Below are 27,116 nucleotides of genomic sequence, written 5' to 3'. Positions count from 1 at the left end.
TTACTAACAACTAAGACTTTATTTTGATCCTTAAAGTTACAATCTTACACGTACATCTTATTACTAACTTACATCTAGGTTACAAACTTGACCTTTTATTTGGTGGTTTGGCAGGTGCTTAGAGGCGTTCATGATTTAATTTAAACAGTCTTGTAATGGAAAGTTACATACTGATATTTGAATTTAGGCGTGATCTGGGACACACTAAGGTCAGTTCCTGGGCCTGTTGTTGCGTACTGGGACAGGGAAGGCGCCCTGGGGCAGGTTGATGGAAGGTTGCTGTTGACTCTGCTGCTGCTGCTGGGCGCGCTGCTGCTGGGGTCGCTGCTGCAGCTGCTGGGGGATGTTCTGTTCCCCGTCCTCCTCCAGGTCACCGGGCTGAGGGGGAGGGGTGGTCGGTACCTCGCAGTCCTCCGTGGGCGGCACTACGCACCTCAAGGAGCGCCTGTCGAACACTAACATGGCAGGACACCGCTGCAGCCGCGGGTACCCTCCCTGACACTGCCAGTAACGGTTGCAGGACTTGCCAAGAGGAACATTGCCGTTGGCATCATCGTTACACAGAGCTGCACAACAATATATTTTAGTTAGGTTCACGTGCAAGTATATCTTCATAAGATACCAGCAATCAAATCGAAACTAACTTAATTATACCTACATTACTAATGTTAATACAATCCAAATATATTCATCGTCTGATTACATGTTTGCTAGAGATTCGTAACCTCTACAAACAAATTAGCACCACTAACATATGCGAATCTTCGTATTCAAGTGTACAGGACGTGTACAATGGAGATTTAATAATCAAGAACAGATTAGTGTATTTGTGAGATATACACATTGCCAAAAGCGTCAGACTTTGGATCTGCGTTAGATATTGCCCAGGTTCAAATCCTGTCTCTCACTGTAGGCAAACCTTATATTGTATGGACTCCCTCCTTATTCTGTTAGGTAAGATTCACCATAGGCCAGTGGCTCATGAGAACAGAGTAAGGATAGAAAGGAGATCTGCCTCTACAAAAAAATTACAATGTAACCAACCAATATAACACTATCCTTTTTGTTTAAAGTTTGTTTTTGATGATCGAAGGATTGAGAAGGAAACAGGATTTTCCTGACATTAGCCATTGATCAGTGGTACAGAAATCAGTAACACTACGCTTCGAAGTCTGCAATCTCATCTCATCCCAAAGTGATTCCCCTATCCTCATCCCCTATCGCAACACATAACTAAAATCTAGGTTAAAATAAACAAATCATTCCAGAACGTTATGACACTCAACACGAAGTGTGTATAGAGTTGACTCAACACGGTTTGTTGTGATTCCTAACTTATGTGTGTCAAAGCGCTCCGGTATGATTTGTTTATTTTAACCTAGATTTTAGATATGTTAGGTAAGTTATTCACCTGAGGAAGAGATCACATTGAATATTTCTACATAAGGTGTTAGTGATTATTTTTAATCACCGAACAATGGCAAAAGTGCAGAAATACCATGGTTTTTCATTATAAGATCCTCTGTAAGGATCTAGAAATAAATTACTGCATGTAGAATAACTATTTGGAAATTATACGTCACTTGATAATTTAGATGCCGAGTTAGATTTGGGTATTAAGCTCATTCCAGTAATAAATCTCATAAAGTAGTTCAGACGATAATTTTTTTAAAGTAGTTCAGTTAAAACATAGACTAAACTATCTTCAATTTCATTAAAGTAAAATATTTTTACTATGTACCTACTCTGTTTTTAATCAATTTGTCATTCAACTTTAAGCATTTATATCGACAATTTTAACTTTTAAAGTATTAATAGACATCGAATTTTAGAGATACGAATTCTTTATACTGAGAACTTAAAATATATTGAGAGATTTCAAATTGTAATATCTTAAGAATTTTTATAAGGAATTAAAAAGAAACACTGTTAAAGCAAGAAGTTAAATTAGTTGAGATACAAAATTTATATTACATTTTGACATGGGCAATATTGCCTCTTTTAACGTCCTGACAGGTTTGAAAAAAAATAAGTACGGATGCAATGTAATGAAATGCTACTTTACCAGGTTTTCCCATTCTTTCAGATTCAACATTCAAATTAGTTTTTTACTGTAGACTTTCGGTTGCGACTCTTTTTACATTCCAAATCATACTCCTATTCCTGTCTCTCCCTAAAAAGAAAAAGTACTTTGTTCAGTTAGAATTGATACTGATGGATGAAAATTCGGCCTATTGAATTTGAGTGTATGAACCAATTTTACTTCAAACGATTTTACATGTTGTATATGTGTATGGTTGTAATACAAATATCTGTTATGCTTATTTATATAGCAAACTGATACAGATCCAAAATTACCTATCTTCATCTTTATAGTATTATTGTTCTGTCAAAATTAGTTATCCGTTTCAATCAAAATACTAGTAGGAGTGTAAATTTTTATTTATAACCTCTCTCAAAAGGTACGCTAACAATATTTTCAAATAATACTTTCTTTGTTTAAAGTTAGTTAGTTACCAGTGGAAGGTTTGAAAGAATAATATGTGTTCGGACATTTTACTTTTTTTCATGGTACAAAATTTATACAAAAAACGTAACATAACATTTTGTGACATGTAACGATGGTAAATGTCCGTAATGTCATTAATCATTGTTAATTTGATCATTTTTATCTGTCCAAAAGGTATGTAAGGTATTAGTTGTAATTCTTCTACATCCATATAAATTAAATACATCTTGTGATTGTTTAAAGTTGATTAATATAATGGGCTTAGAAAAATTTACTAACTTTATGTGCATACTCCCCACGAAGGTGTCTATACCGTGAAACATGACAAAATTCACATTAGGACTTGCCTGTTGTAACACTTTAAGATGTCTAGTGTATGCAATCGTGTTTTCCGGTATTATCTTGTCAACCCTCTGATTTGAAAATTATTGTGGTGCTTCAATGTTATACAACATTTCAATGTCGAAGAAGAAAATAAAATTCTCACGTTTATATAATACTACGTTTGTTTCCCATTGTTTAAATATAGAAAAATTATATCTTCTTTTTAAATTGCTGTCTTTCTGTTACTGTATTCAAATTCATACATTTTTACATTACGTCTTGAAGTTCGATTTAAAATATTTTCTCTATATCTAAATATTTTCATTGAACATTTATTGAAAGATATAAAACCATGGATGAAATCTGAATATACCTCTTTTTATTATCGGTTAACAGTTTTTTTCGATTTTGTTCTCATTAATCTTTTGTAAATGTCAATTATTCAAAAGTTATAAATACGTCTTTACAGGTTAAAAATGATCAAATTTAAGATCTGGATATGTTTTGAAAATGGTCGAGCAAAATTATGTCCTGGGATTAGATACATACGGTGTGTTAGGCCGTGAAAACTTTTCTTTAAAGAGAAAAGATAAAGAGATAGGTTTGCTCAGAAATAAAGGGAGGATATGATCTTTAATAACTGACAAAAACTAAGAGCATCGTGTACGAGGCAGGAGCTTTTGACATACTATGTTCGTGTATCATATACGAGGCAGGAACCTCTACTATAGTATGGTGTATCGTGTACGAGAGAGAAGCCTCTCATACTAATTTTCTTGTATCGTGTACGAGATACAAGTCCCACCATACTATGCTCGTGTACCGTGTACGAGGCAGAAGCCTCCACCATATTTTCGTGTATCGTGTTTGAGATACAACTCTGTACCATACTATACTCGTGTATTGTGTACGAGGCAGGAGCCTCTACCATAGTATCGTGTATCATGTAGGAAGTACGTACGGTGTTTCTGGCAGCCGTCGACGTTCTCGGGCCAGTCGCAAGAGTGGGTGTTCTCGTTGTAGAGCAGGCCGCCGATACAGAGCTGTTCAGTGGCAGTGCCGTTCCAACAGGTCCAGTAGCGGGTGCAGGAGGTCTCGTGGCCGAAGATGCCGTAGAGCCAGTCGCAGTGGTCCCTACCTATCGGTCCGTCTACACACATACAAGGTTACAGTGTGTAAATATATTCAGTCTCACTCTAGAAAGCTTAGTGTAAAGTATTGTGCAACAGAATTTCACAAATTTGAGTCAATAAAGTTGCACGAAGTTTTTATAGTTAAGTTCTGTTAATCAAAAAGTTTCGAGGTAAATAACAAATTGTTCCATTTTGATGCGTTCTCCCTTGGTACTTTTTACAAACTAAGATACGTTCTGTTACGTTTTTATGTTTAAAACTGGGTTAAATTCAGAATATTTATGTGCTAATAAAGTTTTAATCAAGGAAACCAAATTTTGTCTAGTAAGTACCTTAAGCAGTATGATATAACATTCCATATTATAAGCAACTTTTACTTCTCCAATTGAAACTTACAGTTTATAATAAGAAGATTTAATAAAATGAGTGGGACAATAGTAATGAGATGCATCTGTAGTAATATGAGCGTTATTTAATTTATGTATGATAACAAGTAAGTCAAGCTTCCTCCTTGAAGTTTTTATACTAAAATGAATAATTAAAAAAACCCATTGAACTTCATGTTCTTAGCACTAGATACTTAGTTGGTCCTTTTTTATTATTATGAGATTTCTTATATTAGCTTCAGTAGTAAAGTTATTAGATTGAGCCATCTCGTCCATCGACATGTTCTCTTCAAATACATATGGCGATACATATCCTGAGTTACTGCTGAAAGATATACTCGTCAAAGTGCTATTGGTTATTATTTTTGCTTTGTTTTGTATACAAGTCGTGAACAATGAAATAATCAATATTAACAACAAAAATCGTAGCATTTGACTGTATATGCGTCATATTTTTTATATGAAACATTAACTTATGGATATAACAAAGTGATAAAACTGCTTAATCTAAAAATAGTTAATAAAATCATGGTGGTCTCTAGTCGACTCTTTATTTTATTTTTCGCTTTCTCCAGTTAATTGCATAACCTTTTTTATAGTGAATATGCTATTGTTAAAGTGACTAGTTTTCTATATCTATGGTTTTTTATATATTCCATCATGATAAATTGTCCATGAGGAAATGCAAAGTAATGCTATAACCGTTATTATCAACCAATAAATATTCCATAACACACCTCACATTATTAATGACGGTTTGCAACGGTAGAGTTACAAGGTGTTCTATAACAGGTTAGCATTATTTCAGATATTGGTTCAGAGCATAACAATGAGAATGTTTTAAATATATGTCGAAAATTCTTTATTTTTGTTTTTGTTTTTTTTTTTAACAAGTCGTGAACAATTAAATAATGTTTATTTCACGACCTAAGATAATGTTAGTTAAACTTGGTACACATATATTAGTATTCCTAAATGTATAAGTGTTAAAATAAACAATCTTACATTTTATAAACAACAAATTTTATAAAACTTTCCAATTTTATCATAATATTATTGAAATAAAAAATTTGTTTACTATTGGACATCAAATCGATAACAGATGTACAATTTACTAATAAAAACAACGATGCCAAATTTGTCAACCGCAAAGAAATATAAAGGTATTTTTAAATATTTAAAATTTTAGAATATTATAAAGTGTTTGAAAAGCATTTTTATCGCATTTTAAAAATTATGTGTTGAAAATTAGTAACAAACACAGTTTTGGAAGTCTAAATGGCATAGTATGGATATTAACGATTATATTTTGTTATACTCACAATAAGTATACACAATTTCAGTAATGTAACGGAAGCAATGTTAAAAATATTTTATTTATCACACATATTATGGCAGGCGTAAAACAAAGCAATTTGTTCAAATTTCCATTCCATCCTTTAAATCTGATGCTATACTTCTGATATGTAGGTTACCCGTCAAGGACATACTGCAAATATTTTATCTAGTATTACTCACTAGCTTGAGTCTTATCTTCACAGTAGTTCGCTCTCCAGGGGTAGTCACAGCCCTCGGTGACTCCGCGGTTCTTGCCAGCGTACACCAGCCCGTTGGGACAGTCGTACAGCTCAGGCTGGCCATTAACACACTCCCAGTACCTGTCACAGTACGTCGCGTCAGCCACTATACGTGACTTGACCTTGCACGGGTCCTCCTGCTGTATCGACTTCTGTCCGCTCACTGCAACACAACACGATACAGTTACAAAGTGATCTTACAACAATAATGCAGGTACGATAAGGTGATGTTATCTCTGATTAATGTTCAGCGAGTGATTTATAAACGTGCAAATGTAAGAAACACTTCTAAACTATTCAGTTCTGTCTTAAACTCCACTACGTGCAAAAACCATATTTAAAAACCACAAAAATAGCAAGGATGTAACCACTCATAGCAAGGACGTAATTAGCGAGGGGGTCCAAGGGTCCGGACCGCCCAAATTTAAATTTCTTCAATTACTTATTTAGTAAACGATTATTATTATTTAAATAATTCAGTATCACTAATATGTACTGCTGAAAGATAGTTGTGAACAAACTGGTCAATAACCTTTTAAGGAACAAAATGGGGCCTTACTCTTTGTCCACTACGGAAAAATACCAACTGTCTGGAACCCCCAACATTGTTTCCTGGCTATGTTCTTGCCTCATAGATGTTACATTGGTTCGTAAATTTTCTTGAAAATATATACCTTGAAAACCAAACTCAGTTCCGTGGAATTTTGAAAATTAAGCAACGAAAAGTATACATGTACTCAGTAGCAACTGAATTTGAGAAACATGAATCAGTGTTACAGATTGACTAGGAACCAATACGATACGAAGTTAGTTTTTGTGAACACTCCTTGTAGTTTAAATATTAATCCAATGTTTAAGGTCTATTATTTGTTAATGTGAATCATTCTTGTTATTGGTAATCGTGTACCTCATTTGAATTTTTAGAACATATAATGTACACATAATGGATCAAATCTAACAATCATCTATCAATTTGATTTTACTTTTATTTGCTATTCTATTCCTAGTGGTTTTTCTCTCTTTTGTATCTAACTCGTTCAATTTGACCATATTTAAGAATACTTCTTAAGTTTTATGTTAAATAACTTCTATGAAGAGGGTATAATACAGAAATGGATGATTACGATCTACCAGAACATATAACGCACTACCACTCAATCTATTCTACATTTGCATTAAAAGCAACATTATTTTATTGGCAGTGCTGATTACCCATTCCGACAAATATGTAGTCAATGTGAAAAACACGACTAGTGTCTCTGTTTTTCTAATGGTCGATGAAAGTGGCAGAGATCCATTTAAGGCTCAATTTCATGGTGAAGTGAAGGTTATCCTTGAGGTAGAGAGTGTAACTTCACGACCGCATCTAGTTTTATACCGAACCGAACCACTTGACCATTAACATTTCACGACCTCCTCGCCGTGGCACGTCGCGTCGCGCTGTACACCGCAACCTGGGTAGCCAAAGAACTCCGCGGCTATCCTCCGCAGACAGTATTCAGATTGGTGACAAGGAGAGAACAACTATGGTCATGGTAATAAACAACGCAAACCTAGACGTCTCACTGTGGTATGCACCTGGGACGAGCCTACAGATTGTATTACTTTGGATCCTGACGTGTTGGTACTAGGTCTAACCGTTGGATCGTGCTACAAATAGTCGTTACAATTACACTTCTCTTTTTCGTGTTTTCTTCGTTCACGCTGAATTTAATGTTAAACGTGTAAAGGGAATGAGAGAGCGTCTATCTTCCAAAGAAAGTATTCATATTGTGAGAAGGAAAATACAAAAATCATCTCACTGAGTTTATACTTGGAACAAACCGACAGATGTGTTGCTTTGGATTCAGACATTGGTAGTATTAGGCCTAGCCGTTGGGTCGTGCTATAGTCATTCCAATGAGACCTATGTGTTACGTATTTTCTCCGCTCACGCCGACATAAGTGTTAACGTTAAACGTGGTAAGCGAATATGTCAAGGAAAGTATTTCGTCTAAATATAAAATACAAATAATATTCTTTTTCTTAAAGCTTAATTGACAATATGGGATTTTCATGTCTTGTCACCTGTTAAAAATAAACAATACATTTTGAGAACTATAATTCTCACCTTCGGTGTCAAAAACCTAAATATTAAGTCGTTTAACTTTTCGTATCAGATCTTTCGAAACTTGAAGCAAAAGTTAGTTATAAATAATTATTCTCGGATGTATTGTGTAATATTTTGTTAATAATAACGATGTCCATCTTCCGACACGCTTTTATCACTTCAGACTAAATATTTCACGAAAACACGTATTAATACTTTAACAATCCAGCGGATCACGTGACTGACCATGCAATCAGTATGCTATTCTAGGCTTTTGAATAGTTCATAAGAAGTTTAAATATTCAAGAGCCTTATTCTGTAAATGTATTTTCCCCTTATTTGGTTTTATGGCATGCATTAAATCTCTCGCTGTTAAGTTGTATATTAACTATAATATGCATGTTCATAAACACAAAACTGATATATGAACATAAACGTTTAGTACGTTACAATGAACACAGTTGTTAAATAGGACAACGTTGGTATTATTGTTTTATCTGATATATTTATTATTTAATGTATTCATTATTAGGAAATCGGACAAAGGTTGATGTACTAAAATGGAAAACTATAATTCGTGAACTGCTCAAAGTCCTATTGTTTATGTTTTCTTCGCAAAGCTTCTTTACAAGCAAAACAAATTCGTCGCAACACAAACAACAATAAATCTCAAAAAATGTTTTTCATTTGGATATAACTGCATGACATGTATAGAATCAGTCATGTATTTAAATATTAAAAGAAAAAATATTAATTGATTATATTTATTCTCAGATATTAATTTTTTATTCTACAGTTAATTAGATTTTTAAGAAGCCTGAATTGCTTCAGTGGAAATATAGCACTAACTACGTTGTATTTAAAAGAATTTAAATTATTCTTGGTATTTTTAACGGACAAGTAATGTAAGGTCTATTTTTGTATTTATGATACTATGTGAATTTTAAACCAAATCCTTGACGAATTATCCATAGATCCTTTGGGCTGATTGTGAGGTATCCTACAATCTGTATCCAATACGTATCCTAAAATGATAAAAAAGGTTAATCAGCTCATGTAAGGGCAATATTGGTTATGGGCCAAAATTTATATTCCATTCGGTGCTCACCCAATTGTCTTTGAAAGGCTAGCAGAACTCTCCAAATTCAAATTCCAACACTACTTCAGTAAGAATTAAAATGATCCACAATTTAATAAAGTAAGTCAATTTATCTCTTGCCAAAGTTCTAAAGGTTCATAGAAAAATCGTAATGAAATATTAGGCTAATGTTCAAAAATGTATAAACTGATAAAGGCGAGTAACAACTTTAAGTTTTCGTCTATGTACCAACTCCCAAAATATCAACATCTGTAATGTACCAACTTTTAAACATCTGCTTATAATTAGTCTCAAAGTAATCTCAATTATCAATCATCCAGTCAATAATAAATTGTCAGTTATTCTATCACACGGTGGAAAAATGTGACTTGTATGTTGATGGACAGTAGCATAACATATGTTGTAACCCGGTGACGAGTTTACTTTCAGTTTGCCTCCGCGCTTCCGTCGGTATAACACACTATAAATGCATGACGAGCCTCAGCGCGTCTGTTAGTATGCATGACAGATATTATTCTCCGTATGCGAAATATACGTGAACGTGTTGGCATGCAGGAAGGGGAGTCGAGACGTTCCGTTATCCATTATCTAGCTACCGACAATCCAACAATAGATTACTCTTGAAATGAAGTAACCTTTTGAGTAATACATGTGTATTATATTTATTATAATTAAGACACATTCCGCAATTAGTTGTAGACAAGGGCGATAGAGAGAAATTCCATTGTTTCTTTAATAATAACAATTCAATAGGTAGGTATTGCTTTGGGAATATCGTAATAATGGTGCGGCGACCTTGGCTCCTTACAATACCCAGTAATGATGGCGGGGAGATGGCCGCCCGAGTGTGATGGCCCTGGGCGCCAGACAGCCATCAAAGCATCTTCATGCAGCCGGCGAGGTACTGGTCATGAAATATGTAGCAAGCAGAGCAATAAAGTGTTCAACAAGTGAGCCGGACAATCGCGTTGTGGCCTTATTCTACAACGTGTATGGGCTTGTTTTTGAGTTTGTCTCGCATGATTACCAAATGTTACGCTTCATCTTGGCTATACTGATAAATAAATGTAACAAAAACTCTTCTCAAATGGGTCCTAGAGGCGAATTTCTTCCTTTTAGAAAACGTTTTAACGAGTCCTCTCATTTGAAGATTATTTCATTCATTCCAATGCAATGGAGTATCAAGGTACACGACAAAACGTACCAAAAGAGCACAAACGGAGAGACAGACCTAGGCCTCAAAGTCACTGGAGTTCTGCCTTGTATAAAGAGGAAACATATGTATTTTGTTTCAAATATTTAGGAAATTTCCATAAAGAGTTAACGCACAGACGGACGGATTGCCCTTTTACCTTTGGCCCCAAAGTCACTAGAGTTCTGCCTTGGATAAAGAGAAACCTATGTACTATGTTTAAAATTAATAAGACATTTCCGTCAAGAATTAACGCACAGCTGCCCTTTGAATTTTAACCCCAAAATCGATAACATTCTTTCTTGGACCAAAAGATTCTACGTCCAATTTTCATATATCTTGGAATTTTTTATTAAGATATTACACATATGGATTCATGGGGTCCTAATAAAACAAATGTACTAATAATAAGCTCTTATTTTTCAGATTGATTTAATTCAGTTGCATTGGCCAGATACACAAATATGCATAACTTGAATCAATAAAAAAGTAGCTGGGGAAAGATTGAATGTAATGCATATTTCAAATAAGCCATCCTTTTCTTTCGATTGGTCAACTATCGCTTTCCAATCTTTACCACTTTCTCCCTTGTTATATTTCCTCATTATAGTCAATTACTTTCTCGAACAGCTCCTTCTTGTTCACTTGTCAGGTAATTACCAGGAATCGTGTAGAAAATTCTTATCCGTGGAGTTGTGCTGAGAAACTAAAGGAGTTTGTGTCCAGTGAGGAGTTTCCGTCTTCTACTCTAAAGACAATACAGAGATCGTATAGAAAATTTATCCTATCCTTAAAAGAAGCATAATATTTTCATTTTCTTGAATATTTCCGCATGAGTACTCTTTCTGCTATTGTATGGTTGGTTGTTTATTCCATATGCTTAGTTTTCATTAGGTATATTTATTTATAAAACATAAAACACCCATTCATCTTACAGTGCACAAAGGATGCTAGTACGCAATGCTGTGGTGTAATAACACGATAATTGTACTGATGCATTTTAAATTAATACATAAAAAATTAAAACACACTGTAGACATTGTAATATGTCCTGATATATTCAGAATATTGTGAGTTGTAAAGGCGAAAAAAACTATTTTCGTTTTAAGACGTCAAACCGTGAAACATTACTTTATGCTTGAGATAAAGATGGCATAAAAAACATAAAAATAGAGAAGATATTACTTTTTGGAATTCCAGTTTAATATACACAATGTTGGATTTGCAAAGTCTTGTACTCTATTTATATTTTCCATTGTCAATAGTAAAATTAAAAGAAGAATTGTCAGGATTGTTATCCAGAACTTCCAACATCTCACAAAACTTTCAACACTTAATTTCACCCATCATCCTAGGTATGAGCCATTGATCAAATATACAATAAGTTATTTATTCTGTTGAGAAGGCGGTGTCCAATATATAATTTTTGGGAACAAATCATACGACGTCACACGTTTTCGCACTGACGTAACGCTACAGTATATTTGTTTCTACGTTTACAGTACTCGTACAACAGTGTTCTCACTGTTTTTGTCACATAACACCACCAAATGTTACGTCACGGGCGTGGGCAGCTCGTTCGTGAACTCGAAGGTAAAAGTGGTCTGGTTACTCGAAACTCGGCCTCGCCGCATCGTGTGGGAAGTTCAATGTCGCACCGATGGTTTCTCTTTCTATTCGGTTCGGGTAGAAAGTGATGGCGTCGACAACTCGCGTAAAGCCTCCTCCGCCCACACAGTTGAGCAACGTACACCCCCGCATACCTACTGCAAGTGTATTGAAAATTCTTTGTTGATAAAAATTTGTGTGAGGTGCAACAGCATGTTATGATATAAACGTCTGTTAGTTTTTTTAACCTGCAGTGGTAGATAAAATTATAGCAATATCATGTTTATTTGTAAACTTTTGTGGCTAACGTTAGTCATTAACATAGACGCTGTCTCTTTACTCCAGTCATAAAAAATCTAATTTTCATTAAGAAACTATTAAGCGTATTAAACTACATTGTATTTCACAAGTAATTAGTTGCAACATTGCAGTCCACTATATCGAAACTACTATAATATCCATCAAACACAGAGTATGTTATGCGAATCCATCGTTCATTTTAAATTAATTTTATTCCTGATTTGGTGATCAAGGCATTCAGGAGTATGCTAGTAGTAGAGTAGTTGCAATAGAACCAATGTTATAATTTCAATCTCCATAAAATATTTTATTAAAATACATCTATACAAAATACAAATACGAGAAATAAGGTAAAGTGTACATATGGTGTTTGAAGGTTAAGAGCCATCTATACTGGCAGCCATTTTGATTTCCGCCCCATAATTACATCGTGAAATAAAACTTTACGAACTTAGTTTTAGTCATAGACTTATAGGAGATGATTTATTTTAGAAATAGGACTAATATGCATCGAAACCATTTTAAGCTTTTTCAGTATTTTATTAACTATTGAGAAAATAATTTTTAAACTCTTTTATCGTTTGAATATTATAAAAGTATAATCTTCACGTGACAATCTAAAAGAAGTTTGGATAACCATTAATCAGCCTTTAAAATGAGACAACTCCATAATTATGAGAATAATAATACGAAGAATTCTACGTCCAAGAACGAGGGCGTAAAAGTGCTTAAAGTTTAACATTGTTCTTACGGGGCAAAAATCAAGGTCATTTCACAATAGCCCTTTCTTATGTTACGCGTAGTACTTACCAGCGTTGTTATAATGGTTAAAACCGATATGAAATTAATGTTTCCAACCCAAAACAAAACAAACGATACTTTAATAATGGCGTTTCAATTTCAACCAAATATTAGGGCTCTAATTTTGAGTTTAGAGGTGCACGTCCACTAAATCTTATTCGCGTGCAGCTAAAACTCCACCCTTAAGTCAAAAGTCACCCACTTTCTCCGACTGCGAATGCTAATTGTTGCCGAGAACCGACTGTGGTTGGCCAACCTGTCGGCTGATTTGAATGAGTTGGAGCCCGGAGTCGCTCGCTCCGGAGCCGCAGGTTGTAATTTCTATTCGCCAGTTTTGTAAGAGACTGGGTAACGGCGGCGTTTATGGCACCAGCGCCGGGAGAGTGGAGGTTATGGCATCGGAGACATTACAGACCAAGTGTGTGCTATTAACTTGAACTGCACAAACAGTCTTTGTATTTTCTGCAGCATTGTTGTTCTCGTCCACAAGCGAACAGAGCTATTCTTCCACTTACCAAAAAATATGTTTTAGTATTTCGAAAAGTGGGTTGACTCTGTAACTGACCATTATGACTGACAGACAAATTACTCTCTCAGGCCCTTAAATCTTATAAGGCACGGACGTCTTTTATAAGGTATGTAAAAGATGCACAATGTGCTAAAGACGACTTCATATCCCATGCCTAAAGTTGATACGGTGATTATACGTACATACTTTCAAAACTATAGGTAAAAACTTGGGCATAGGTCAGAAGAACAGAAAGGTAATCTTATCATTAATAATAAACGTTTACTCAACTGGAGTTTTATTATAATCATAGTCTCCCCGACTGTTAAAAAGAGATCACAGCTCCAAAACGTTCAAAGCTACATACAATTTATTCTGTGACTTTTTATTTGTTATAGTTTTCCTTTACTACAAATAATAGAGTAGTAACATACCATTGAAACTAGATTGACGGAAGTATAAGTACAATGTCCCATGTATTTAAATTTGTGATATCATTGTTAATAAGAGGCAATTGAGATTGGGCTAAATAAAAATTGCGCGTAACATATTGTGCTTTTTATAAATCAATGCATCTTTGATAATGATAATCTACTGTAATTTTCTGTACAGTTGTATATATGAAATCGGTATAATTGTATACTTGCGAATCAGTATATCTGTGAGCATGATATTCTATGAAACCACATGAATTTGAAAACAATGATTCAGTTTTATATTGTTAAACATTTTTCAAGGATTGCTATTATAAACACGCGTAGAATATACTAGTACAGCGCGCAGGTAGACCATCCCGTTGGTGCACATGGAGTTATTCAGGGTAATGCAATACGCGGTATTTCTTTCAGAATAGAATAAATGTACACTTAGGGTTATGTGCAAGAGGTTTCCAATGACTGGGCACGTCCTTCAGATTGTTGTCGGTGGAATCTTTCAACCCGCGAGTGAAGGTCTCTCGTACTGGTGTGTGTTGAGTCGCTTGTCCCTAAGGACAGCACACCTGAACTCCCACTGTGAAGCACGCGTGGATTCCCTTGAGGGAATATTTATAGATTCCCTTTTGAATAGGACGGGATCGGTCTCTCATGATAAAAACGTATCATTCCATTTATACAATAGTGCTTAAAGGAATATTATAGATTAAATAAACTAAAAAGTATTACGAAGCTTTATTACGAATCTCCGCACAAAATGTCTACATTTAATCAACCATTCAATGTTTCCATCGATGTCCTAATGCTTTTATGACAACGTTGTAATGCTTCCGGCAGCAAACTGAAAAGGGTATTTTGATGTCGCCAACAAGCGAAATACCTGGTGCTCTGTTATTTTCCGTGACAAAACGAAAGTCGCCAATGGAACGAAAGACTTATCTGACAGGCTTTGTTCCCCTAAACAAGTGATGTAAATTTATGACCAACATTGGCGGCCACCTCGGTTGACCGAGTGCGACCATCTTTACTTTCTCCATGGAACATTTCGCCCGGGAGAGAGAAAGTGAGTTGGGTTACGTGACAACGTCTAGAGCCGCCACCAGGCCGAACCCGCTCTTCATACATTGACAGTAGTCGCTCCGCTCTGACACTGATCATTGATTTGGAAACAGCTGATGAGATCCTGCTATTTCAGTCACAAGCTGTTGCGTAAAGTACCGGCTAAAACCAGTTTATTCCACCCAAAATGTTGGGGTTTCTGTAAAAACACGATTTGCTTCTCGCTGAGAGTGACGATAACCGGATGAGAAATCCATAACATTGTTATTTCCAAAAGGGTGCTTTAGTTTTCAAATTCTTTTCATGTTATATATTTAAAACTTTCAATTAACTATTTAAAGGTGTTTAAAAATCACTTCCTACTTTTAAGTATAAATGTAATTGAAAATTGTTGAAAAAGTACATCAATGAGTACAACTCACAAAAGAAAATTCCTTCATGTTTTGTTTGATTGTAGTAGACTTCAACGTGGAATTTTAGAAGTTCCCGATCTACCTGGTGATTTTGCTTTTAAAACTTTCCTTGAGTCAATGACGTTCTGTTTTTGCTGTAGGTGGTTCACCACCATACTGTCGTCTAAAATTACGTTGCACTGTTATAATTGAGTCAGTTTTCACACGCCAAATAACACACTGCACTTTTTGTTGTACAGTTGCTTTGCACTGCACTGCACGCACGCCTGGACTAAATTGAGAGTACAGAGGACAAAATTAGCGCTGGTACCTTCCAAGGTCAAGCAAACCCGCCAACTGCATGGGAGTGAAACTTGGAGAGTTAATGAATCAAACTCCACAAACCAGAATATTGTACGTACTTTGATATGCAATATTTGGTCAAACAATGTCTTTCAGAGCACAGTGTGATATTTACAGATAATTTACGAAAGCCATGCACCATGTATTGAATTGGTGAGCTAAATGTTGACCTCCTCCCATTAAAGTTTCTAATATATTTGAGATCAAGTATTTCAACTTCGCGTATTAATTTTCCCACGAGTGATTCAACTGACTCGCTAGAGACTGCCATTGATTTGTTTATACGATTCCGACGTTTGAGTCTCTGTGTGAGCCCGGGAGAAAGCGAGAGTGATGCCCGGCCGCCAGGCTGGCAAGCTGCGGCAGCGGCAGCAGGCACTCCCCGGCCAGGCATGTCTGTTGCACAACCCCATACTCGCTTTATGTAATGTCACATCTCGGATATTGAGCTGGCTTCCGCCTCGACCCGTCATTACCACACTCGTCTTGAGCTTACAACCCTCGGAGTCGTTACGTAACATGATACTCATTGTTGTGATGATGATCTGTTTCATTCAACTCTACGGCCACTCTAATACATACTTGGTAAATACCACAACTAGTGAATCCGTTCTAGGAGTAATAAAAATTGGATCATATCCAATGCATTATGGTGGTGCAATCTGTTTGCGGTTCGAATTTATTTTTTATTCAAAAAGTTTATCACAGCCTTTTAAGATAGAACCTTTCGGAATGGGCAGAAGATTTTGAAAACAAATATGTAGATTATTCCACGAGGAGTGGTAGCAATGTGAAGCAGAATAAAAGCGGTTGAAGATAGTGATATGGCTTTTTACATTATGTACGAGATATATGATTAAACAGGGTGACATTGTTTGTTTGTTTATAAAAATGTTGCATTTCCTTTACAAATATTATAAATACATGCCATTTACTGAAAATATAAATATTGTTATCGTGAAATAATTTACTTAAGTATAATAAATTAATTTTAAATGTCACTCCCTGAAGCTATACCTTATGTACATAGTATTAAAACTGTTTCGTCTTCTGTTTTTATTGCAGTTTGATTACAAATTTGCCTACACTTTTAATTTCAAGTGCCCCTAATTTCTCGTGGAGTAATCCAAAAAAGTTTTTCTATTTTTTTGTCTTAACCAAATAGGAATTTAAAATTAAAAATATATTCGGAATCAAAATAAATTACCTACCACCTACTACTTTAAAAATGAATAACAAAATACGTTTCCAGGAAATCCTTATAAAATGTGCCTAATTGAAAATTGAATAAATATTTACTAAAAACACTAAGCCATAAACGCAATTGTCAATCTAAAAGTATCATTAGGCTGACACTTAAGGAAGATATTTAACAGATAATAAACAACCAAGGTGTATCTTAGGTAACAAAAAGATAAATGTAGCGAAGAAGGACGCTAGTCAAGTGACTAATAGGACAAATTATAGAGTCAAATAGGTGTGACTGAGGAAATGACTAACGGTAAAGTCGAGAGACTCAAGGCTTGGTCGGAGATGAGTCAAGCTGCAGCATTGGCACCGTCATTCCTCGGTCTGTGACATAATCTCCACCCAAGGAGATGGGGCAAAGGTCACTAGCAAGGCCTTTCCCTTATATAATTCTTACTTAATCTTAGACGGCTCGAATATCTTTCTGGAGTTTTACTTAGATTACAAATCGTCTATTTGAATGCCAGGAGGTGACAATAATGAATTGTAAAATTCAACCTTTATAGTATAGAGGTTGTACAAAAAAGAATTAAAACATAGATGTTTCTAAACTATTATTCTAGAAGCATGATTAGTTCATTTTTAAATACTGGGTGAATTATATGAAATTTATTTATTGTTTTTCACGATTTTTCGTTTTAACACCAGTCATGTGTAAATGAAATACTGTCGTAATGTGCAACGAACCGATTACATTATTTTTAATTCTCCAGAAAGTTCATACTGAAGACTCTTTTGTACTGAAAAGAAGAATTAGTAAAAAGTAGGATTAAATGTAGACCATAATTTTGGTGGATTAATTTAACTGGAATTCCTGACGTCTTTATTTCGAACGTTCATGTGTTGCCACCTGTTCATCTTTATAAGGTACATTAACAGGCTTCCCTGAAGGTACGGGTACATGCAAAATTTCAGATCTATAACTCATCTCTTCCTCGAGATGTCCTGCGACAGAAAATACATTTTTTACAGGCCACAATCAGATAGAAGTGAAAATTTGCTAGAATACAGAGTGATAGACTTCAATAACGCCCAGTCAAATCCCATGGATATACATACATGCACTTTTATCTAACTAATTCTCGCGTAAATAGAAATTAAGTTACACACTAAGTTTAAAATAGATAGATCTACTCATTCTTGATATAGCCAGTGGAAAACATACACACAGGCAGATAGACAGACAGACATACAGTAGAGGAATTTTGCTAGAACTCTTAGTGACAGCAAAGCAAAATATAAAAGATTTCAATTTTAGAGCTCAAACCATTCTCGATAAATTACCCTGAGTTATAGGCTTTGCTAACGCTCAGCAAAATCCAATGAGAGGAATTTTAGGTACATGCACCATCACAAAGATTCTTATCTATATACCATAAATTGATACAATGAAGTATCGAAGGAGCCGAGAATGTAATGAAGGTCTTACCACTCAATTAATCAAATGCTAAATTATAAAATGTCATAAGAGTGTACTCAGTTTGTTTAGTTTTTTTTTCATTGATTTTCTCGTTTCCATCATGGTTAGCTATATGAACAATGTAAAAATGTTCGCTAATGCTCAGCCAAACCTTATGCAGAGATATGAGAACAGCACCAAACTCGATGTTCAAACAATCTGTCATAATTCTAACATTATTCCTTTGATACATACAACATTTCTCAAAAATAGTGATGCAAGTAGGTGAAGGCTATCATCAGTTTCCTGGCATTTTCTCGACCAGGTTATATAAATTGTGTCCTCCAAACACAGGATATCCGAGAAGCTACGACTGTAACAGGGCTATTACACGTCCTCGAAAACACTGATTGATTCTTCGAATGAGAGAAAGGCCGGAGATGACTTACCGTTACAGGGTAAGTAACAGCTGTGGAAGATCAAGGACGCACTGCCCTTTACACCGAGCTGAGTGTGTGTAGTTGGCAAGGCACACAACATAGCTGCATGTTCGCTGTTCCCACAGCACCAGGGTCACTAAGTGTGTACATGGATACTGTTGTTCAGACTAACACTGCAGTCTATCCTATTGTAAAACCGAGATGTTCTGTGTATCCGGGACCTTTTCGATTGTTAATTCCACATTAACTAGGCTATCTCGGATTGACGTACAGGTCATGAAAAGGTTTATATTTTACGTGGTCACTAAGACTAGCGTATATGACCTACAAAGTAGCGCAGGACTACGAATCAAGAGGTCATGGGTTCAATTCTTGAAGGCGGCAATAACAATTTGCAAATCGGTTTTGACTTTTGTCTCTTAAAACGGCTGATTAAAAACGACTCTTTCGCATGAAGTGCTCTCTTATAGAAAAATGACTGCATTACAAAAAAAATTGAAAACGAAACTCTTGTTAATAAACACCACTATTGTAAGGGTAATAGGATTTCGTATATTTGCCATCGTTATATGTTACAAAATGTGTAAAAGTACGATACGACTACATTTATTAGCCCTGTAAGAACAATGTTGCTATTGTGATGTTACTATGTTGATTCTTAAACCCTTAAACATGTATGGATGATGACAAGCTATCTTTAATTTAAATGTAATTCTGATGCATTCTGAGTTTTATATTTACATAAATACAAAATTTCAGGCCCTTTAACTCTGTTATGTTGATAAGAAAAATGAAAAAGATATATTAGAGGTTGCTTTACTCCATCAAACATAAAACTACCATTATTTTGTCTAAACTCATCTAAATGTATAATTTACCAACTAACTATCAGCGTTCTTAATTCGATTGTCCAAACAGAGATTGGGTTTTTATTTTTACTAAATATTCATCACATATGCAATTAGGCTGTATTGCATGTACTACACGTGTTTGTTCATTGTTAATCTATAATGGATCATGGCTCAAATGTTTATATAATGGTACCTTATACTAGCTAATTGCATATGAAATCTTAATGCTCAAAATTATTTATGTAACACGGGAACTAACACTAAAAAAGTAATTTTGTAATACTCAATTTTATTGCTAAAGAACCAAAGAAATGTGTATTATGATATATCCAATAGAGCCTTTGTATATCCGTCTGTCATGCAACAATTCTTAATACAAGGATCCTAGAGACTTGAAACATATACTCCTCTTGGTCCATAGAAGAGCTATATTGATGTTAAGGGTAGAAGTAAAGGTAAAAACATAATTCTACAATTCTCACATTGGAATTCTCGGTAACTATGATGTCAAAGAGAAAATCACAGAAAACAAAAATTTTTTATACAATATAATACAACTTTAGTAACGCAATAGTAAACATGTCTGATAAAATCACTTTGCTGGATTGTTTTGTAACATTTTCGTTTCTTTCGATCATGCCCTTCGATACTCTGTTGTATCAATTTATTACATGAGTATATTTATATTCGTATTTAAATAATTTTAAATTCATTCACTAACCATTCTTATTCTGCACACTTGATACAATAACTGGGGACTGTAGCTGTCTAATTATATAACTAAAATAACAATCAAAATTGATTACATTTGCTTAATAATATGAACATTCGCTTAAAAGCCAAACTTCGCGAACAACATATTTTCGAGTGTTGCAAAAAGAGAAAGCAATGGAGTTCACAGTGTAGCAATATCATTTATGGGAACTGACTCTTGATTCTGAGACTGTGGGGAAAACCAAGGCGCTAGCAGCATTAGGCTGAGCAAAGACCGTTGCAACACTCCCCCCTCCTCCACCCCCTCCCATCACACAGTGAATGGGTGATTGTCAGTAATCTTGTGGGCGAGGCTGCTATGTAAACATGAGATTGGAAACTGATAAAGACACTTTTACTACCAAATAGTCTTGCTGCAGTGTATTAAGTAATGTAATCTTTTGGCACTTATATTCCTGGCATAATCCTCATTAACAAATAGAATGTTGTACGACATATTTGGCCTAAAGTAATTGTTATATGGAATATATTAAAATATTAAGTATTAAAAAATCTAGTATAAAATATAGGTGAAACCTCTTTTCAACTAATTTGTTTCAAAATATACTGAGAAACACACTTGTTTTCAAATAGAATTATTATTTAAGACATAGATTATATGTTAATTTCGTTTAACTATAGATTAACATAATAAATCAGTATCAAAAATTATGATAAATTCAAGGAGGATTTCCAAGTTAATTAAATGCCATTTTTCATTAATCCTTAAAGTACTTAAGTCCATTGTGGTCTATTGGTACACAATCAATGAGTATAACAGACATTCCTAGTGATATTATGTTGGTGTAAGTACTATAGCACGTAATCAAACTGTTATTGCATTAGTTGGAAAACCTAGATTTCAGCGATTGGTATAGAAGAATATATTTAAATAAAGACGAAAATGTTATAATACGTCAAATGTTATTGGTTACTTTATATAACTTGAAAGTCTATTTGGAAATCAGAAAACAGGTATCTGTGGTGAATAAAATAGGAGCTGATTATTCGATTCAACCGTTTTATGTGATTAGGAAAATACTTAGAGTTATAGAGCAAATTCATTACCACATAGAAACTAACATAAACTTAAAAAAAGCCAAATTTAATGGAATTTGTTTGAGTACAATCTCATTACCTGCTACTAAGATCGTCAAGGCCTAAAGCGTGGAACCATGAAGTCAGAGAGTAATCATTAATGAGATGAAATGAAGTTCATGAAATCCATGATGTACAGTTTTTATTTGATAGTTGACCACGTTAAAGTAGCTACAACTCTTTAGGTGGTGACGTGAATTAGGAGTGTGAAATATTGATTGCTTATGGAATAATTAAAATTTCTATGCAAAACTTAGGAATGAATGCTAAGACCAATAAAATCTATTGCATTTTTAATTTTATTATATTTCAGATCACATTATTGAGCCTGAGGTTGAGCTCTAAACTAGAGAGTATAACCATATATTAGGTAGCTCCATTAGATAAAAAGAATGAATTGTTTTCAAAATGTCTACATGACGTGTTCTGTAGATTTTTATTGGTTGAGCGGTAGCGAAGCCTATCACTCCAGAAGTTGGAAAACATTCTATCATATTCACAAAACATTCATCTATCTGTTTATCTGTTCTGACGACTCTCGAAAACGAACTGACCTATGGACTTTGCGTGTACCCACATTTCTCTACATAGAGTTCGATGATGGTGATTTTGTAACTCCTTGAGATTTGATTGTATTAGCAAATTATTTTACAATGAAGTTGTGGGTAATCATGATGGCAATGATAATTTACTAGAATAAATATATTTGTAAACAAGCTTATTACAATCAGATGAGATTTTAAAATCTGACATGTAGAAAAATGTAGCTTATTTATATACAGCAAAACGAAAAAAAAACATATGTTTTGATAAGTCAATTTTAAGGGTTAATAGTAAGATTTGATTTCATTGCACTTTAAAGTTGTACCCTCCATACCTAACCGGAATTTTTATTATTTAAGAGCTTTTCTGAAATATGACTTGAAGAACAGTGTGAAAATATAATGTACATCTTGAGAAATATTTCATCTTTAGAGAAATGGTTCATAATGAAACTTCATTTCTACATAGAAAAGATGTAGTCTAATTGTAATTGTATCAGTCAGTGGAGTGACACAATGTCTTTCTTTGGGGAATGTAAAAATATTTTTCTGCTTGTATATCTGACCACAGGATACCTGGAGAATTAAATATTCTATATATTTGGAACTTTGCATGCAAATTTACCGAAATCTGTTACGTGACAAGTGGTGACGTAAAAATGTAAAAAAACCAATTAGGCGGTGCCCTGGAATCAAGAGGGGTTTGCCAAGACATTTATAGTATTTTAGTTTTCTGACTTAAGCGTCCGGTTTCATGATTAAAATGTTTTCCAGATCATACCACGTTGAAGCATATACGTACATTCTTTAAATATTTCGGTCATGCCATGGAGAGCTACCATCAGTCAGATGTTAAACAGAAACTGCTATACATAAGTAATCGTTGTATAATAGGTGAGTTGAAAGGTGAGATTCTTACACCGTATATTTTATCTGGTGAATTGATGAATTCGTAGCCTAAATGAAGTGTTACTTACTTTGCATCGTGCATTATACAAACGCGTAAAGGTTAGATATTATGTCAAACAATGTTTAGACCTTTGAAATAAATACCCTACATCCCAATGACTAATCAGGGCTAACCTAACCTGTATTAGCTATGTCGTGTTTTTTTTTGTTTTATTTAATAATAAGGTTTTTAAAATATTTGTAAAATGAGTTTTGCTTACATTTTAGCTTTTAATAATATATTTAATTTAATTTACAATATTTGTGTTTTCGCTTATATGGTTCCTTTCTTTTCTTGGCTGTGTAAATAATTAAAATTTTAGACACAAAAAGCTTGAGAGTCAAATCCAAGTGACCATAATGAATTGTATTGGATCTAATGTTTTGAAAAATGTACAGTTTTTGCATTCTGGGCATGCATACAACTCAGGTAATGTAACAAGGTAAAAGCAACTGATTCTTTATCGTTACATTGTGGTGCTATAAATCTTTGTCTATCTGTACAGAATAATATAGTCGTATATGGTGTTATTACGTTGGCACTGGATATGGATACTTGAAGTCCACTTTTGATCTCGCTCCAACGCATCCTATTTGCAGTTGTAATGCCTCGCACGTAAAAGTAATTGTTGTCTTTCGATTATAAATGACTAATAAAACCCGTTTTAGTGCTATTGTGCAATAAAAGTGTAATTAACTTACTTGCTTTTTGTGTTTTGTCTCAGTATTAAAATTAATTATCTCATTTATTATCATTATATTACAATAAATAAGGTCCTGTTATGAGCTAGTTTTTATGCTTCTTCATAATAGTATATAAGGAAAATTTAAGACAGACGCCACATTGAAAGTATAGAAAATGTAGATTGCTTATCAGCACGTTTGTTTACATTAAATTTTTCTTTTCATGTTAACCATTTTTCAAGCAAATGAGACAGACTTCCACGAACTGGAATAGGGCATTCTGTTAAAGAAACGAAATTTTTAACGAATTTGTCACCCACATTTTCGTGTTATCCTGTATACGTTTTTGAATTCGCTCAAACTCATCATAGTTTTTGAGTAGAGAAGTTAATCAGGGATAATAAACTTAATGACTCATAGTTTCACATGCTTAATAAAATCGCATTTCTGAACTAGACATGATCACCACTAAATGTCTCAAAATAGTTCATATTTATTGAACATTTTGCAGTCATTTCAAGTACCAGTCTTATATTCTTGGTTATATCCTGGGATAAATATTTAGTATAATATATTTTTATTGAATTTTCCGGTCTAAAAATCATTACTAAAAATGAGTTTGAACTGCCATTAAAGAAGATAAATAGAAAACTGAAGCATACATATTTAATACCAACGCAATAAACACAATCTATAACAAGAACACGTACTGAATACTGAAATTATGTACAAATTTGATAAAACTAGCATAGCATAAATATAAAGAGTAAAAATGCTAGTTTATATTGATATATTAATCCAGATTTCAAGACAGTTAATCATTGTTTCGTAAAATCTTGTATGATTGTTATATAACAGGATCACTCAGGTTTAACCAATCCCTCTTCAAGACCGAGAAGGACAAGAGGGATTAAAGCCTAGGTTAAAGATAAACCTAAGACCATAAGATAGTCTTTCGAACTCTATTTATTCTGCTTGGCCACCTTAATATAGAATAGCGTACTCTATTTGTATTTTGAGGGAAACTGAGTTTTCTTCTGGGCTATTCATCATTACGACCTGCCAGTTGAGATCCAGTAGCACACAGTGGCCCTCAAACCTGTTTCTTGGAGTCTCAGGACACTTCAATAATTTGATCACTACCTTTAAACTCTTCAGAGATCGATTTCTTCAGCGATATTAGTCCTCATGGTTCTAAAAAAATTTGGATTACTCTGGACACGGTTCTCCTGTAGCTTTTGCGATTATGTTTACTTTCCTTGCCCACGACTTGTAGAGGTCTCCAAGTCCCTGAGTCTTGCCACTACTTCATTCATAACATAAATGAAACCCTATAGTCTCAGAAACTTCCCTTGCATCGACGTCTCCATACGATTAAATCTTCCACTGCAAATCGACAAGACCACATATACTATTAGTCTCAGAATTGGCTGCTTTAGATTTTTCTAGACTGGATTTTTATTTGTATCGATCTCTATGATATCCCTAAAGGTATCTGCATGAACGAAAATTTCCTAAAAACCTTTTTAGGAACATTGGTTCCTGTTTTCCAAATATTTAAACACTGATTATAAGCAATTGAGATTTTATTTACCTTTCAAAAAGGTAAGATCCTTGTTCTGGTAATCTTTTTTGTGAAATTTCAGCACCTATAAGTACGAACAATATCGAGTTGTCACACAACAAGAACTAGCCTACAAAACTACAGGTTTGTTTAACGTCCTTGGCACTTCAAATTATAGAGCTCATATTATGTCTACCATCTCTCCCCTAATTTCACGGCTCTAATTCCACAGGTTCTGTAATCTCGTAGTTCTGTGACGAAATACCGGAAGATTTTACAGTCCAAGATCTTTAACTCTCCTTACATATTGCAAACTTTGATCATAAGACTTTTAGATTCGTAGGACCTTGGATATTTTGATTCATAGTTGTTCATTTTCAACATTTCTAGGTTTATGTCATATTTAGGTGTGCAAGCTTCCTCATTTGTTACATTTCTTCTTGCAGTGAATATTTTATTTTATCCTTGAGTAACAAATATAAAATATTGGACTTAATTAGAACGAAGTAATCTTAGATTTTTTTAAGAGAGTTTTAAAATACCAACATCTGTATGAATAATCAATCATCTCTGGTGATATGCTTTCATAAGGCCTTACACAAATAAATTTATGCTTTATTAAATTATTATGCTCTGAGGGATTTTACAGTTCTAAAAATACAATCTAATACGTTACTTGTTTACTATAAAATATATAACATGATAATCAATACTATTTAAATTATTCACATTTTAATAACTCTTAGTTTTCAAATGCACTAGTTTGAAGGTCAAGGTTAGCTAAGAGGTATAATTTTATCCGACTTTCAGAGAACCAATTAACAAAGGAATTCAGATCAACGGTTTGACTAGTTAACTTTTCTGTCTTCAGTATATAATATTGGTAGACGTAGATTAAAACAAAGTACTCGTTCAAAACAATTTATAAAAAGTCATAATATAGAATATCTTGTCAAGTTTTAGCAATGATATAAACAGTGAAATAGTACAATTTGAAATTATTCCATAAAATAGATTATTTTAATACCTGGCCTTCAACTTTGCTATTATATAAAAATAAACCATTTTCAATTTCTCATATACTTTATATAATACATTTATAATCTATTCTACAAGTATGGAAAGTATAAAACCCAAAGTTGTTGCTAAACTCCAAACCCAAGTATGTAGAAATACTGTACAGTCAGCTGCAAAGCTAAAAAAAGAATTCACATCGATTAAGGAGATTGTTGGACAAGGCTGTAGAGATTCAAGGACTATGCAAATGGACTCGATCCAAGAAAGTGAGGAGGTAAACATGTACAGGAAAGAAGGGGCAGGCCGGTCAATTTGCTGTTTTCAGTTTACTTCTAACACAGTCAAACCAACCTTAAGCACCACTTACTTACAAAAACGCACTTACTTTGGATTAACTATAACAATCACAACTTGATTGGATAGTTGAAGTTTACCGATAGTAAAAGTACTTCAGATTTGTATCAGCCACAAATTTAGTCCGTTTTGCACTAATGCCCTTGAACAAAACATTTTCTGACAATATTGAGGTCCTAAACGTAAATATAATTTTTTTCCAGATTGAGAACCCTACAGTTAATTGTGTTTGGTGGTATATTGTAGAAGGGAATTATTTGTTTAAATCTAGATGTACAACAACCCTCGGTAGCCCTTACCTCCACACGCGCAGAGAGCCGCCGCAGCTACCACAAGTGTCGTCCAGCTCTTCATGGTACTGAATACAGACTGCCACTGCCGCTGCCCGCTGCCTCTCCGTGCGCTGGGCGCTGGCTGGCCCTGCCCTACCTCGCTCTTCCACTC

The 27,116-nt window shown here is 34.3% G+C and overlaps 1 protein-coding gene across 1 annotated transcript; it reads right to left on the bottom strand.

The window, feature by feature from the left end:
* On the bottom strand, positions 1 to 27,116 carry LOC124360208 (protein obstructor-E-like). The gene is made up of 4 exons (XM_046813616.1): positions 26,972 to 27,116; positions 5,871 to 6,092; positions 3,795 to 3,983; positions 1 to 566 (listed from the first exon to the last, which is right to left on the bottom strand). Exons 1-4 carry the CDS (start codon positions 27,024 to 27,026, stop codon positions 211 to 213), a joined length of 822 nt encoding a protein of 273 aa, XP_046669572.1. The 5' UTR covers positions 27,027 to 27,116; the 3' UTR covers positions 1 to 210.

Source organism: Homalodisca vitripennis, chromosome 4, assembly GCF_021130785.1.
Source record: "Homalodisca vitripennis isolate AUS2020 chromosome 4, UT_GWSS_2.1, whole genome shotgun sequence".
In the NCBI taxonomy this organism is placed as follows: domain Eukaryota; kingdom Metazoa; phylum Arthropoda; class Insecta; order Hemiptera; family Cicadellidae; genus Homalodisca; species Homalodisca vitripennis.
The sequence above is the reverse complement of the archived record's forward strand: the minus strand, read 5'-3'. Positions and strand labels throughout refer to the sequence as shown.